The sequence below is a fragment of the Vombatus ursinus genome, unplaced genomic scaffold (genome assembly GCF_900497805.2).
Source record: "Vombatus ursinus unplaced genomic scaffold, bare-nosed wombat genome assembly UNPS02004677.1, whole genome shotgun sequence".
Taxonomy (NCBI): Eukaryota; Metazoa; Chordata; class Mammalia; order Diprotodontia; family Vombatidae; genus Vombatus; species Vombatus ursinus.
Window position 1 is genome coordinate 684,907 of NW_020944455.1, and position 15,867 is coordinate 700,773.

At 45.0% G+C, this 15,867-nt stretch overlaps 1 protein-coding gene and 1 pseudogene across 1 annotated transcript in view; one reads left to right on the forward strand and one right to left on the reverse strand.

Moving 5' to 3' along the window:
* Positions 1–1,078, reverse strand: part of OPHN1 (oligophrenin 1) — a 273,019-nt gene extending 271,941 nt beyond the window's left edge. The window contains exon 1 of the mRNA XM_027839055.1: positions 885–1,078. Coding sequence (XP_027694856.1) covers positions 885–1,038 — 154 coding nt within the window. The 5' untranslated portion in view covers positions 1,039–1,078. The remainder of the gene's footprint in view (positions 1–884) is intronic.
* Positions 1,079–14,348: 13,270 nt separating this feature from the next.
* On the forward strand, positions 14,349–15,571 carry LOC114025623 (annotated as a pseudogene).
* Positions 15,572–15,867: the final 296 nt, after the last annotated feature.

A 15,867-nucleotide genomic window follows, 5' to 3' on the forward strand; every position in this document is an offset into this window, starting at 1 on the left:
ACACACACACACACACACACACACACACACACACACACAGAGGTTCCAAGCCTCTGAGTCAGCTGTGACCATCCAGGAAGGCCGGCACAGTGAGGTTCCTTCAGGGAGTGACCCCCCTGCCCCCATCTCTCCAGCCTCATCCTCCACAACCCCCCCCTTCGCTATCTTTACCCATCCAAGGGCATATCTTTTGTTCCTGCCCTGAGCCCTACTCAATGGCCACTGGAGCCGGTAGCTAAAAACCCATGTGTCCCTACTTAGGCTAAAACTGACTGCGACTTCAGGCCAGCACGCTCAACACAAATGTAGCTGGGGCAAAAGACACTTTGTGGAGAAGATCCCAGCCCGTATATTTACACTCGCCCCCGCCCCCACCTCCCCAGGTCTTTTCCCGGTCCCCAAGCTCATCTGCTAACATAACCATGGCAATGGCAATAATAAAAATAATCCTCGGAAAGGGACTTTCGGGACCAGATAAGCACTCCCCAGACCCCGGCGGCTTTCTGCAATTCTTCTTTGGGACCAGGCATCTGTTCAGGTTGTTGTCACCCGACCACAGGCCCCACTACCCCGAGAATGGCGGATGAGCGAGACATCTGCCAATGAAAGGCATCTGCCAGGGAGGGGGGTCCTTTGGCACACAACGGAGAAACTGACCTTATAAGGCCAGCGCTCCCGAAGGGGACGCGGGGAGGGGAGCAGAGTTCGGGCGGGATCCGTAACCTCCAGGTGAAGCCCCCTTCCCCACCCCCACGCCAGCGGGCACCTCCCCAGACAGGTAGGTAGGTGGGTGGGTGTGTGGGTGTGGGTGTGTGTGTGGGTGTGGGTGTGTGGGTGTGGGTGTGTGTGTGCGCAGAGGGGTCCAGGGGGCAGCGGTCACTTACTTCTCATAGCTCCGATAAGGGAGTTGCCGTCTTTGATCACGTCTTTGATGAATCTGTTGGTCCGCTCCAGCTCCTGCTCGTAGCATTTGAGCCTCTCGCGGAAATCGGGGCTGTCCAGGTAGCAGTCGCTGAACTCGAGCGGGGGGTGCCCCATGGTGCGGGTGCGGATGCGGGTCGGGGCGCGGAGCGGGGCCACACACACTGCAAACAGAGAGAGAGCGAGCGAGTCCAGAGAGGGCGCATCAGCTGCTGGGGCGCCGCACCACCGCGCACGGCACCGCACTGGCGGCTGGGCTCAGGCGGGACTAGGGCCGGGGCCGCCGCTTCAGGCACTCCACAGGAGCCGCGGGCTGCCCCGGGCTGCGAACGCCTCCCTCCCTCCCTCCCTCGGCTGACCCGGCGAGCTACAGCTGTGGGGGCCCGGCCGGCCGCTGCCCAGCGCTCCGCATGCTCCCAGCCCTCTCCCGCCCCCGGCTTCGCCCCGGCCGCCCTGGCGCACAAGCCACCCGAAGGCAGCGGCGGCCGCAGCTAAAGTGGCCTCTCGAGCCCTCCCCGGCTCCTTCCTGGACAATCGCGAACGTGCCACTTCTGCCGGGCCGGGCGGGGGGCGGGCCGGGGCGACCCGGGGGCGGGGCCTTAGTGCCGCCCGCCCCTCCCCGGGATTAGCTGCTAGACAGTCCCCTCCAGCTCCGAAGGCTCCTTTGGTCCTGACCCTAGCTGGCCCCCGCCCGCTTTTCCTCTGCTGCTGGGCTTACTGGCAGCCCCGAGGTCCCAGGGCCCGGCCCGCTCTTAAAGCTAGCGAGCGCCCCAGGCCGAGCCCTCTGGAACCGCCGGCGGCCTCCTTGCCCTTTCCCTAAGGCACACCAGCTAGTCCCCGGGATTCCCGGGCTCCCGACGCGACTCCCTGGCTGCTGGCACGCAAAGGGTTAACGCTGCGCGGGTGGAAGCCCTGCCTTCCTCCGGCGGGCAGGAGGGGTGGAGGAGAGAAAGAGGGAGAGACTGAGACAAACCGAGAAAGCCCCATACAATAGCGGCGGGAGCCCAACGCTTCCCTGCGGAAACTGGGGAGCAGTTGGAGCCCTCGGTCTCCATCTGGAAAGCGAGGCGGTCTGGGAGTTGTAGTCTTTCCGTTTCCCAGACAAAGGACACCACCCCACCAAGAGCATCCCTTCCTTCTCTCCCCGTCCTAATGGAACTCTGCAAAGTCTAAGGGGGCAGGTGCTCCGGCTTCTGGGACAGAAAGCGGTGACCCTGCCTCGGCTTGGCTGTCTTATTTTATATTATTTTCTTTCCTTTTTGGAAGGGACCTCAGAGGCCAGCTTATCCAATCCTCTCCTTTTACAGAGTGGAATCTAAGGACCAAGAGAGGAGAAGTGATTTACCCAGTCATTCAAGGAGTAAGCAGCAGAGTCAGAATTTGAATGCAGGTCCCCTGCCTACAAATCTGGCACACTTTCCACTGTAGGGAAAGGCTACTTACTACATGGCTGCTTTTTTCTCCCTTTCCTTCTGTTTTCTTCCTCTCTTTGTATTCTCTTCTCCCACTGGTTTTCCTCATTTCCCTTTTCATTGGCCTTTGATAAGCCTAGGGCACCCTGGCACCAGTAAACCATGCAGAGCCCCACTGGGGGCCAGCTGGATGCAAAGAGCACTGACCCCCTCCCAGCCCTTGTATCTGACTGAAGTCAAATGGCTCCCTCTGTGCCTCAGTTTCCCTAAACAAGAATTGGAGCTCTCCTAGGGATTCATTGGATTATAGTGGAAGCATCTCTTGACTTGAAAGGAAAAGACCTGGGTTAGAAACCCCTTGTGGCCCCTTAACCATCGGTCTGCATAGCTGGAGGCAAGGTAGTATCATCTTCTCTGAGTTTCATTTTCTTTATATGTAAAGATCAAGTGGGAAAATATTTGTTAAAAAAAAAAAGCACTAAGAGTCTCCCCATTTTCCTCAGGAAAGCTATTGTATGGGCTAGATTGTATAGAAGGCCACACATAAATGCTCCCTCCCTTCTATAAAGTGGGAATGATAATACTCTCTCACTGGGTGGCCGTAAACCTTGAAACACCATATAAACAAAAACTCATAAAAATGGAAAACCAGGTGGGGGTTATTGGCAATCACAAAAATTCAAGGTAGGCAAGGGCTTTGGAGATTATGGATTACAATTCCTTCATTTTATAGATGGGGAAACTGAGGCTCACAGAGGTAAAGAATACAGTGAGTCAGTGTCAAACCTGGGACTGTAATCTAGGTCTCCTGATTTTTTCTAACTTGTTTGGGCAAGTTCACAGTCATCACATTTCATATGACCCAACCCCAATGTAGTCACTGATCAGTAAAGTCAGCGAGTCAGTCAATAAACATGTATTTAACACCTACTATATGCCAGGCACAGTGCTAAGCACTGGGGATACCTCCAAATAAGGCCAAAAACCAGTTCCCATTCTTGAGGAGCTGTTAGTCTGATAAGAGACACAGCATGCAAACAACTGTATAGAAATGACTTGCAGGATATATTGGAAATAATCAGCAGAAGGAAAACATGAGAATTACAGAGGGTAAGGAAAGACTTCCTGTAGAAGGTGGGATTTTAGTTGGGACTTGTAGGAAGCCTGGGAAAAGCCAAGATCTCCAGATCAGGAGGGAGAGAGTTCCAGGAAGGAGAGACAGCAAGTGAAAATGTCCAGTTGGAAGATGGAGTCTCTTGTTTGAGTAATAACAAGGAGGCCAGTATCAGTGAGGCCCAGAGTATGTGGAGGGGAATAAGATGTAAGAAATGGGAAGAGAAAGTTCTGAAGGATTTTATATTTGATGCTGGAAGTGATAGGGAGCCATTGGAATTTATTGACTCCAGAGAATTGACATGGTCAGACCTGTGCTTAAGAAAGATCAATTTGATAGCTGGGTAAAGGATAGATAGGTGTGCAATGGAGAGAAACTTGTGGCAAAGACACAAGGCTATTGCAATAATCCAGGTGTGAGAAGGCCCTGCACTAAGGTGGTGGCCGTGTCAGAGGAGAGAAAGGAGCACATACAAGAGATGGTATTAAGATAAAATCAGCAGGCCTTCTCAATACATTGGATGTGGGGGCTGAGAGAGTCGCCCAATGACACCTGGGTTTTGAGCCTGGGTGACTCATGGCATCCTTAACAGTAATACAAAATTAGGAGGGTTTGGGGAAAAAGAATGGGTTCTGTTTTGGACATATTGAGTTTAAGATGTCTTCTGGAATCCAGTTCAAGATGTCATATAGGGGGCAACTAGGTGGCGCAGTGAATAGAGTACCGGCCCTGAAGTCAGGACAACCTGAGTTCAAATTTGACCTCAGACACATAAAAACTTACTAGCTGTGTGACTCTGGGCAAGTTACTTAACCCCCAATTGCCTCACAAAAAAAAGTGAAAAAAAAGATGTCATATAGACAGACTAGATTATATTCCAGACTAGAGGTCAACAGAGAGGTAAGGGCTGGATAAGTGGATTTGAGAATCAACAGCATAGATGTGATCGCTGAATCCATAGGAGCTGATGAAGTTACCAAGCAAAATAGTATAGAGGGAGGAGAGAAGAAGGCCCAGGACAGTGCGCTGGAGGCCGCCCAAGTTTCGTGGATGTGAACTGGACAAAGATCCAGCCAAGGAGAATAAGAAGGACTAGGTCAGATAAAGGGGAGGATAACCTGGGTAGAGTCATGTCCCAAAAACCTGAGATAAGAGAATATCAAGGAGAATGGGGTAATCAACAGTATCAAAGGCTGCAGAGAGGTCAAGTCAAGGAGGAGGGTCGAGAAAGGGTCATTAGATCTGGCAATTCAATCATTGGTAATTTTGCAGAGAACAGCTTTGGTTGAATGATGAGGTTGGAAAGCTAGACTGCAGAGTTAAGAAGAGAGTGAGAAGGAACGAAATGGAGATACCTATTGTAGATGACCTCTTTTTGGCCACAAAAAGAAGCAGAGATAGGATGATAGCTGGCAGGGATCAAGTAAGGGTTCTGGAAAATGGGGGAGACTCGGGCATGTTAGTAGGCAGTAGAGAAGTGAAAAATAGTAGATAAGTGAAAAAGTGAGGATGATTGGGGGGGGGGGCCAATCAATCAGGGTATGGGTGAAAGTATGTCATCAGAAGGGAGCCAGGTCTCAGGGAGAGCCACAAGTTGAAAGGAGTGGGAAAAGAAAAAATTTAAGAGAAAAACAAAGGGGCAGCTAGGTGGTGCAGTGGATAGAGCACCGGCCCCGAAGTCAGCAGGACCTGAGTTCAAATTCAGCCTGAGACCAAACACTTGACACTTACTAGCAGTGGGACCCTGGGCAAGTCACTTAACCCCAATTGCCTTAAAAAAAGAGAGAGAGAGAAAAACAAGTTTGTTACTATGGAGCAAGTATCTGTTGTGAAAGACAATGAATGATTTTCCACTGGTAAGTGGAAATACTATAATTATTAGTGGCAATGGTGTCACTAATAGTATAAATTATCTTGTAATTCACTTGGTTGAGGGAGGGCTCTTCTCCACTATAGAAAGAGGATTAACAATGCTGGCCGATGCAGTGAAGAGCATAACGTCTAGAGAAAGGCCAAGACTCTCAAGACGGTCTCTATTAATGACCATCGAGAACATTTTCAGGCATAGACTTATTCAGAGGTTATAATTATCTCTAGATAATACCATCCTATGACAGAAGCTAGAAAAATACAGCCTAATGCAGAAGGTGGGAGAGAAGGGAAACTTAGCATACTCTACTGTTGCCTCTTAAGATCTAAAGAGCTTCTTCAAATCGAAGTGCTGCAGTTTAGAAAAGTTTCATTTTTGCATTTAATTCTATGACCTTTTCCCCTTTAAGACTGATTTAGGTAAAAGCAAAATCTGATTAGATTTCTACACTTACAGAGTATAAGTAGAAAAGTGCCATCGTTAAGTGAAGGTGGGACAGCGTTTCTCCTACATCTCCTTCTCATAATTACTTCTTGAAATCCTTCCTATCCTTTAAGATCTATCTCAGATATTTCTAGGTCATATGCAAGATCAAATGGAGGATGAGCCATTTTCTCCAATCCTCATGACCTCTCAAATCTCTTGAAAATAGAAATTATGTACAAGAGATAAAGCCTTTTCAACTGTCTCCACAGTCTAGGACACCAAGAACCCAAATGAGGTAAAGAAAAAAAAAAGAACTAATAGCAGAGAAGGCTAATAATCCCTAATCCCTAACATGCTCACTCAGCATTCCTCTCCACCTCTCCCCCAACAAGGAAACCCAAGGGCCTGCAAAAAAACTCAACTCTATACTACCACCTCCCTATGGAAATCCAAATGGCAGAAGTTTACTGGTGCTGCAACAGCAATGCCCAAGGAGGCAGCACTCTATGTCACAGCAGAACTAGCCAGACAACTGGGGAACAGAAGGAACTGAGGCAGGACTCATGTGTGAATGGCTATATGGCGGTCCAATAAGCCTGAGGGAAAGAGTCCAGCATCCAAATGAAGTTCTGTCCCTCGAGAAGCTTGAGGCAGAGACCAAGGCTGATGAATCATGAATTGCCCATCATGGGAGGAAGCAGAGACAACTTTGAGATCTAGCCTTCAGGAAAACTTCAATCAAAGAGAAAGGAGTAAAAAAAAAAAAATGAGCAATAGGGGAAAATAAGGAAATAAGATTGAAATTACCAAAGCTATCAAGAGGAAGAAAACTCAAAGACCTTGAAGCGACAGGAAAGCTATTAATAACAACAGGAAATATGGCCTCCAGATCAGGTAAAAGAGTTCAGGCTAAATATTACAAGACAAATCAACATCTGATGAGGCAGAGGACCCTGTGGATTCCCATGAAAGCATAGAACCACAGCAGGATATTCCTGAATGCTTCAAAAAAAAGTAAGAATTGGGAAAGCAGAATTTATGGACTGCACAGAAGAAATAATTGGCAGAATAGAAAAACTTTAACACGTATTGTGGCAAGCCTCACCAAAGAAACAAAAGCAAGAATCAACTGATTGAGCATGCAAATACATGGAAGCGAAGGACAATCTGGAAGAAGAGAAGTCAAAAGCAGTAACCTAAAAGAAACCATGATCTCCATATAAGTGTCAAAACATTTTGGAGATACACTGTTTCCCAGAGCTAAGACCCAGCAAGCAGGCTGTGTCCTGAGCTTGGCATAACAATAATCCTTTGCACTTAGGGTAATATGGCAAAGTATATTGTTTGGACCAGCAGCAGGTGTTCACTGAGAGATTTAGCTTCCCAATTTCCCAGGGCTACCATCATATTCACAATCCCTGTTCCTTGTCACTGACAGGTACTACACTCCTGTTCCTATCACAGGACTCTGGTTCTGTGCCCCACAGAGTGGGTATGACCCCCAAGACTTGAGACAATGCTGTTCCCACAGGGCCTGTGGGAACAATAACTCAAGACCTAAGAATGATTATGTCATGGTCCAGCCCAGGGTGTATATAAGACCTGCCTTTATTTAGTCCAGCTTGTTAAGCCCTCCTCCTTGGGGGAGGGGGGTTCCATATGCATACGTCATTTTCCTCACTCTGAAAATAATTAATCTTCTGTTTTGTGTCCTGACTCTCCTGTCTCTAGCCTGCTCTGTTTGTTTGGTTCTGGCCACCCACAGGTTAGAGGCTGTTTCCGGTCCAGTTGACACAAGCAAAATATATCGATCTCAAAGACAGGATGTATAGAAACAATTTAGGCTCCCAAAAGAACAAGACAAATCAAAAAATTTGAAGACTATAATGCAAGAGATAATACAAGAAAACTGACCAGATCTTCTAAAGACAGAAAACAAAGTGTCAATCAAAACAATCCACAAATCACCTCCAGAAAAAAAAAATTCTGTGCTGCAAAATTTACCAATTCCATTGGCAAACAAATTCTGCAAGCAACCGGGGGAAGACCTTTAAATATAAAGGAAAACCTTTGACCCAGCAATAGCACTTCTAGGGCTGTATCCCAAAAAGATCATACAAATGGGAAAAAGACCTACATGTACAAAAATATTCATAGCAGCTCTTTTTGGGGTGTCCAAGAATTGGAAATTGAGGGAATGTCCATCAACTGGGGAATGGCTGAGCAAGTTGTGGTATATGAATGTAATGGAACACTATTGTACTATAAGAAATGATGAGCAGGCAGACTTCAGAAAATCCTAGAAAGACTTACATGAACTGATGCTGAGTGAAGTGAGCAGAACCAGGAGAACGTTGTACACAGTAACAGTCACTTTGTGCAATGACTAACGTTCATAGACTTGGCTCTTCTCAGAAATGCAAGGATCTAAGATATCTCCAAAAGACTCATGATGGAAAATGCTATCCACATCCAGAGAAATAATTATGGAGTCTGAATGCAGATTGAAGCATACTATTTGCTCCCTTTTTTATTTTGTTTTGTTTCTTCTTTCTTATGGTTCCTCCCATTGGTTCTAATTCTTCTTTACAACATAATTAATGTGAAAATAAGTTTAATATGGGTGTATATGTAGAACCTATATCAGATTGCCCACTGCCTTGAGGAGGGGGGAAGGGAAGAAAGGGGAGAAAATTTAAAACTCAAAAGCTTATAGAAGTGAATGTTGAAAAGTGGCAATAAATAAATAAAATTCCACACACAAAAAAATATAAAGGAAAAAAAATTCAAATAATACAAGACATTTTGCACCCATCAGAAACCATAGAAAGAAATGCAATAATGTGTTCTAAATAGCAAAGGAGCTCAAGATGCAACCATCTTGCAAATCTGAGCCCAACTATTAATGAAAAGAGATGGATGTTCAATAAAAAAGAAGTGTTCAAAACTTTCCTCGAAAGATAGCCAGACCTGAAGAAACTATTTACTCCTCAAACACCACAAGTAACAAATAAAAGAAGGATGAACAATTACTGAAATCCAAGACAACAACAACAATAAAATTACAACAGAGAGACTATTAAGAGGTTTCTTTCTAAATGTATACAGGGAGACAAGGGTGAAAGCAGAAGTCAAATAGAAGTGATGATAAAGAAACAGGCCTTTAAGACTCATCTCAAATATTACCTCCCCCATGAATTATTGCCCATAAACCCATTTTCTCCAATTACTTTGAGAGTTGATACAAGGTAGTCCTAGACATGTCCCTCTTTCCCCTGATCTTTCTTTCTATTCCCCCAGGAATGGTACAGGTGTTTGGTGGGAAGCAATCAGTTGAGTACTCCACAGAGTAGCTCTTAATAGTCATCTTAATAATTTTCTTTATCCAATAAAATAAAATGCATGTGGCCATGCTGTGGATTGCTCCCTTTTTATTATGTTTTGTTTTGTTTCTTCTTTCTGTAAAATATAGCTGTCAGCCATATTGAAGGAAATCTCCCAGAAATAGAGCCAAATTGAAACTATCATTTCAATATTTCAGAATGAAAGTTAATTTCTTCTCTTCTAGACTAAATTTCAATCCAGCAAGTGAGGGCAACTAAATCTTCCCAGTCATGCCCTAAATGGGAGGGAACTTAGTCTAAGAACTTGTAGGCAAGAGCTATCTGGTGAGCAAGGGGAATACTGCAAACTCTGGTGAGACCAGCATGTGTGTGCTGGATCTACTGATGAAATCACTTAGCTAGGTCCTTGAGAGTAGCACCATCTGGTGGCCAAATTATATACTACATCCTTTTGCTGATTAATACAGGGATGGCAGGATTTTGTGGGGACTTGCAAAAAGCATCAGCTCCTAGAAAGCAATTTGTAACTATGCCCCCAAAGTTACTAGACTGTGCATATCCTTTGACCCAAGCAATACTATTAGGTGTAGACACCAAAGAGATCAAAAAAGGAGGAAAAGACGAAGGGTGTGCTGGTAAATGTTTAACAACCACCTTAGAGGTGGGGGGAAGAAATGTATACACAGCACACTTTCAGGTTTAATCTTCATCATTATCATTTTCTCTATAACTTTTAAAAATCTAGACAGTTAACAAAACAAAAAAAATCAAGCCCTGATTTGAAGCATTTCCCATCTTTTGAAGTGTAAATGCTTACCCTGAAAATTTAAGGATAGGATCTCCCAAAGACTACACCCCTGGAAAACACATGTATACACAAACACTTATAGCAGCTTTTTTGCAGTGGCAAAGAAATGGAAACTGAGAGGGTTCCCATCAGTTGGGGAATAAATGGCCAAACAAATTATGGTATATGAATGTAATGGAATATTATTGCCCCATAAGAAATGATGAAAGGAATAGTCTCAGAAAAAACTGAGAAGACCTATATAAACTGATGCAAAGTGAGATGAGTAGAACGAGGAGAATCATTTATCCAGTAATAGCAATATTGTAAAGACAAATAAAGACAAATTTGAAAGACTTTAGGACTCTGATCAAAGCAGGGAGCAATCAGAATTCCAAGTCCAGTGGCAAAATATATGCTACCCACCTCCTCAAAGAGAGCTGATGACTCAAGATACAGAATGAGACATGAATTTTTACATGGCTAAAGTGGGAATTTATTTTTCCTGATTATACATGTTTCTTACAAGGGTTTGGGGTTTTTTTCCTCAAAAGCAGCCTGCACTGCTCTCACATTATCATTATTTGTGTACCGTAAATTCAAATAACTCACTTTGTGCAGAGCCTTGAACTAGAAAGCTAAATTACAAATTTTGGGAGGTCAGCAGCCCTGCCTTAATAAGCTTCGTAGGACCCTGGTACCAAGCTTGATACCTTGCCCGTTGAATTAAAATTGAACTAATTCCTACACCTTGACAAAGATCTCTACATGAGACTGAGAACAGTCATCAACAGATCACACCATTTAGGAAAGCTGTGGGAGAAGATGCCCAAGAAGGATTTCAGCTGAAGGAGAAGGAATGAAGAAGGTGATTTGGAGGGGTTTGGAATTGCCAGGGAAGCCAAAGATTGAATTTGTGGAGGGAAAATTTGGGAGAATTTCAGAAGCTAAAGGAAGAGAAAGACATGCAGAAGAAGAAGAGGATGTGAAGAGAAGGAATCAGGAAGAAAGATGAGGATGAGAAGCAGGAAGAGAAGGCTTAAGCTCAAGGGGGTGGGGCAGAGAAGACTAATAGAGAAGGAGAAGCTAAGAGAAAGTGAGAGACAAGGATGGATGTTGGAGCTGGCAAGGTGTTAATTAGGTGTTAAAGAGGTGAGAAAGAGACTGCCAACTCCAGGCTCATGACCTGCCACTAGCATTAGGTCACCGCAGTTCAGCAGTCCTTCCTAAAAGAATGAAAAAGATGGAAGGGCTCGCTTCCAGTCGATATGAAAAGCAGGCTGAATTTGCAATGAGTGTTCAGTATTTCTGCCAAGGCCAAGTGACTGCAGCCTATGTGCAAGGCTCCAGATGGGCTCCCTCCTTACAGAGAAAGTAAAGGAGCCTTTCTACCCTCCAGGTCATCAAAGAAAAGAATAGGAATAATCGCTAGCACTTATATAGCACCTACTATGTGCCAGGCACTGTGCTCAGTGCTTTGCAATCATTATCTCATTTGGTCTTCAGGGTCACACACCCAGTAAGTATCTGAGGCAAGATTTGAAAGATAGGCTATCCCGCCAGTCTACAAGATATTCCCAGATGTTACCACAAAGACCTATCACAACCATCTACTGCCTGCTGAAGAGTTGGTCAGACTTCCCCCTGAATGGGAGAGGAGGAGCTAGAATCAGCCAATCCTGAATCAAGACAACAAGCATTTATTAAATGCCTAGTATGTTCCAGGCATTGTGCTAACCATTAAGGATACAAGCAGCAGCTAGGTGGTACAGTGGATAGAGCACTGACCCTGGAGTCAGGACGACCTGAGTTCAAATCTGGCCTCAGACACATAACACTGACTAGCTGTGTGACTCTGGGCAAGTCACTTAACCCCAACTGCCTCACCAAAAAAAAAAGCATTGAGGATACAAAGAGAGGCCAAAGCACTGTCCCTGCCCTCAAGGAGCTCAGGGTCTACTGGGGGAGAAAATGCACAAACAAGTTAGGTACCAGGTAAATTAGAGGTGATTTCAGAGGGAAGGCACTGGCATTGTGGGACCAGGAAAGGCTTCTTACAGAAGGTGGGATTTTAGCTGAGATTTGAAGAAAGCTAGGAGGCCAAAAGGAGGAGTGAGAGCATTCCAGACATGGGGAATAGCCAGAGAAAATGCCTGGAGCTGAGAGATAGATGGAGTGTCATGTTCATGGAACAACTAGGAGGCCATTGTCACTGGACAGTGAAACATGTGAAGGAGAGTAACATGTAAGACAACTGGAAAGGGTTTTAAAAACCAAAAGAGGATTTATTTAATATTTTATCTCGGAGGTAAATAGGGAGCTACTGCAGTTGATTGGATAGGGGAGAACAAGAATTAGGTGGACTGAAGTGGGGAGAGACTTGAGGCAGTCAATCCACCAGAAGGTTATTGCAATAATCCAGGTGTGAGGTGATGAGAGCCTGCACCAGAGGGATGGCAGTGTCAGTGGAGAGACCAGAATCTCTCTTCTCTCTAGTTCTTACCAACTCCACCCCTCCCACTAGTGGGTAACACCAAGCTATCAATCTCCACCAATGGAGCATAGTTCATGCAATTGGCCCTGTGAGCCTGGGCTCATGGCTGCCTTTTCCATTTTGTGTTTCCTTTCCTGAATAGGTAATCAAATATTGTTCCCCAGATATACTCTGGGTTTGGAAGTGACCTTATGAGTTAGAAGGTTGTGGACATCCTGGATCCCTTCAAGTCAGAACTGACAGGTGGCCCAAGGAGGCATCCCTAGTGACTATAGGGCTCTGAGAGAAGACTGTCACCAACAAGAGGATTGGCCCAAGCCCATTTCATTTTACTAGAAGATATATGCCAGCAATTGTTTGGACAATGTGGAACCAAGGCAAAATGTAAAATATAGCCCTCCTGCAAATTGCTTTATGTTTTCTTGTTTTTGTGGTTAGGTAATTGGGGTTAAGTGACTCACCCAGGGTCACACAGCTAGTAAGTGTCAAGTGTCTGAGGTCAGATTTGAACTCAGGTCCTCCTGACTCAAGGCTGGAGTTCTATCCACTATGTCACCTAGCTGCCCCTAAATTGCTTTGTGTTTTGATGAAGTTTAAATATTAGCCTTCCCAACAGATGATAACAATAGTTATGAATCCTGTTTTAAGTTTGTTTTTGTCAAATGCCTGCTTGTGGGTATCCTATATTTAGAATTCTTTTTTATATAGCAAATAAATAGCTGTCCCATGCCTGATTCATATTATATACTAAGTATTCCTTTTGGAGAAACCCTAGACATGAGCCATAACCTAAGATCTAAGTATAACTGAACCTAAATCACTGGAGTTAGGAGATTAATGAGCTAAAGAATATGAAAAAAGGACCATAATTCCTCTCCTTAAGGGTCATGTTCCCCCAGACTTGAGTCAAGAGCAGAAGCGCCCCTCAGTGGAAAAGTCAATGGTGCAGTACCCTGGACCATAAGGACCCAGCAGCAGTTCCTCAATGCTAGATGTTCCATCTATGGGTTGGTGAGCATGGAAAAGCTGCTTTTTCTGTTTATAGTCTATGAGTCTGAAATGGGACAAATGCTGTTGCTCTCCTGCTGAGCTCAAGCAATATTCATAGAGTAACAAAGGGGTGTGCTGGTAAATGTTTAACAACCAAGCTTTCCAGAAGAAAAGTAATGTATACACACACACACACACACACACACACACACACACACACACACACTTTTTAAATTAATCTGCATTATTAATACTTTCTTATGTCTGGACGATTAACAAAACTATAAATCAAGCCCTCATTTGTATACATTGACAATCTCTTTCGGACCAGCCTACCCTTGGACATGTATATACAGGACGACTATAGATACAATATTTATAGTTAAATACAAGTTAGTTGGGGAGGGAGAGTGGAGGGCGTTACTAGTTGCAGGGGGGACTTGAGGAGAACAGGGAAGGCTTAGCGTAAAAGATGGCGCTTGAGCTGCATCTTGAAGGAAGACGGGGACTCTGTCTATGATAAGGACATCTATGAGGGGGAGATGAGTGAGAATGGAGAGCATTGCAGGCACAAGGGACAGTCAGTGCAAAGACAGAGATGGGACACGTGAGGGGAACGGAACAAAGGCCAGTTTGGCCGGATTGAAGAGCGCAGAAGCGAAAGTAGTGTCCAATGAGGCTGGAAAGCTAGGTTGGCATCAGGTTGGGAAGAGCTTTAAGATTTAAACAGAGGAGGAAGAACTCTGCGTTGCCGAGCAACCATGCGGGTCATTACAGGCGAGCATTGTACCGCATCTGTAGGGTCACTGGGGTGGAGCGAAGCCCCAACCACCTCCCCCAACCCCGTTCTACCTGGCCCATTTTCTGCCGCCACTGACCTTCTGCTGGTGGCCTAGTTGTAGCTCACGGGGCCGCCCCTCCCAGGTCCACAGCTTTCTACTACTTCCCAGCCAAGCCCGTCGGGCCCACTGGCGGCCTACCCCCGCCACAATGATCTCCACAGTGGCCGACCCCAGACCCAAACCCTCTGGCAGCTACACCTTCTCCAGCCTGCCCCGAACCCTGCCCTGCCAGCGCCATCGCTACCGGGACCGGGACAGCTTCGGGTTGTCAGATGAAAAGCCTATTCGTTTTGTAAACATTATGTATGACAGAAGGGTTATCCGAGGCAACACTTACGCTTTACGTTCCTATCAACCGATTTCTCAACCGGATCCCGTTGTGCTCCAAAGACGGCAGGCGGCCAAGAGAAAAGCTCTTGCCAGAAAGCAAGCCAGAGAACATCTTCAACCAAATACTCCTGAACCTATAGAAGGCAGGAAGCATGTTGAGGTACAGACTGAATTATATCTGGAAGAGCTTGCCAATCACATAATAGGAGTGGATAAGGAATGTCAAACGGATGCATTTCTGGACAAACCACCAACGCCACTCTTTACCCTAGCCAAAATTGGCAAAGATGTAGCCACACAAATATTTGAAGGTGAGCTGTTTAACTTTGACATTGAAGTCAAACCAATGTTAAAAGTTTTGGTGGGAAAAACCATTGAACAAGCTTTGCTGAAAGTCCTGGAGGAAGAAGAATTGGCCGAAATTGAGTTGCAACAACAACAGTTTGAAGAATTAAGGAATCTGGAATTTGCCATAGTACAGCAACAGAAAGAGCAACGGAGACGTTACCAGAAAGAGAAGGAAAATCGCACAGAGCAAAAACTAGCTGTATTCAACAGACAGAAGGAGGCTTCACTGAAAATTGCAGCACAAGTATATACTAAGATTTACCTGACTGACCTCCTTCCATGTGTCTTTGGCAATCTCAGGGATAGTGGTTATTTCTATGATCCTACAGAAAGAGATATCGAGATTGAATTCCTACCATAGTTGATGCATGAAGTAGGTAAGACAACGGAATACAACATGGTGGGAAGAATAGTATTTGACATGTTGATTCATGACATGGTTGAAAATAGGTTGAATATGTTTGAACAGCTAAGAGTTAAACAGTCAAAGAGTTTCACTGAGGAGAATGACAAAGAAAAGAAAGAATCATTGAAAACAGAAGCCAAACAAGTCATAGAGGATGTCAAGCAACAGGATTCACAGCAGACAAATGGTTCCTTGGAAAAGCCACCTGTAGAAAAGAAGCATCAGTAGAAAAGGATTATTTGGAGAAGAAGAAATCAGTAGGGAAGGTAGCATCTGACAAGAAGTGAAACCAAGTGACAGCCAAACCATCAAATAATCGGGAGACCTTCATTCAGGAAGACCATTTGTTATACTTTGGGAAAAGAAAAGGTTTAACAACTGGGATTTCTGGACTCAGCTACTCATTGTGAAAATTGTCTTGGGTGGAGGGAAAGGTAAGAAAAAAGTAAAGATTTATATTGTGTGATTGTTGAATCAGTGGGTTAGCATGCTGTCTTCATTTAATGTCCATTTTAACATTAAGATTTTCATATCTAAATGGGAAATCTAAATGAGAAAAACCACAGTACACCTTTTACTCATT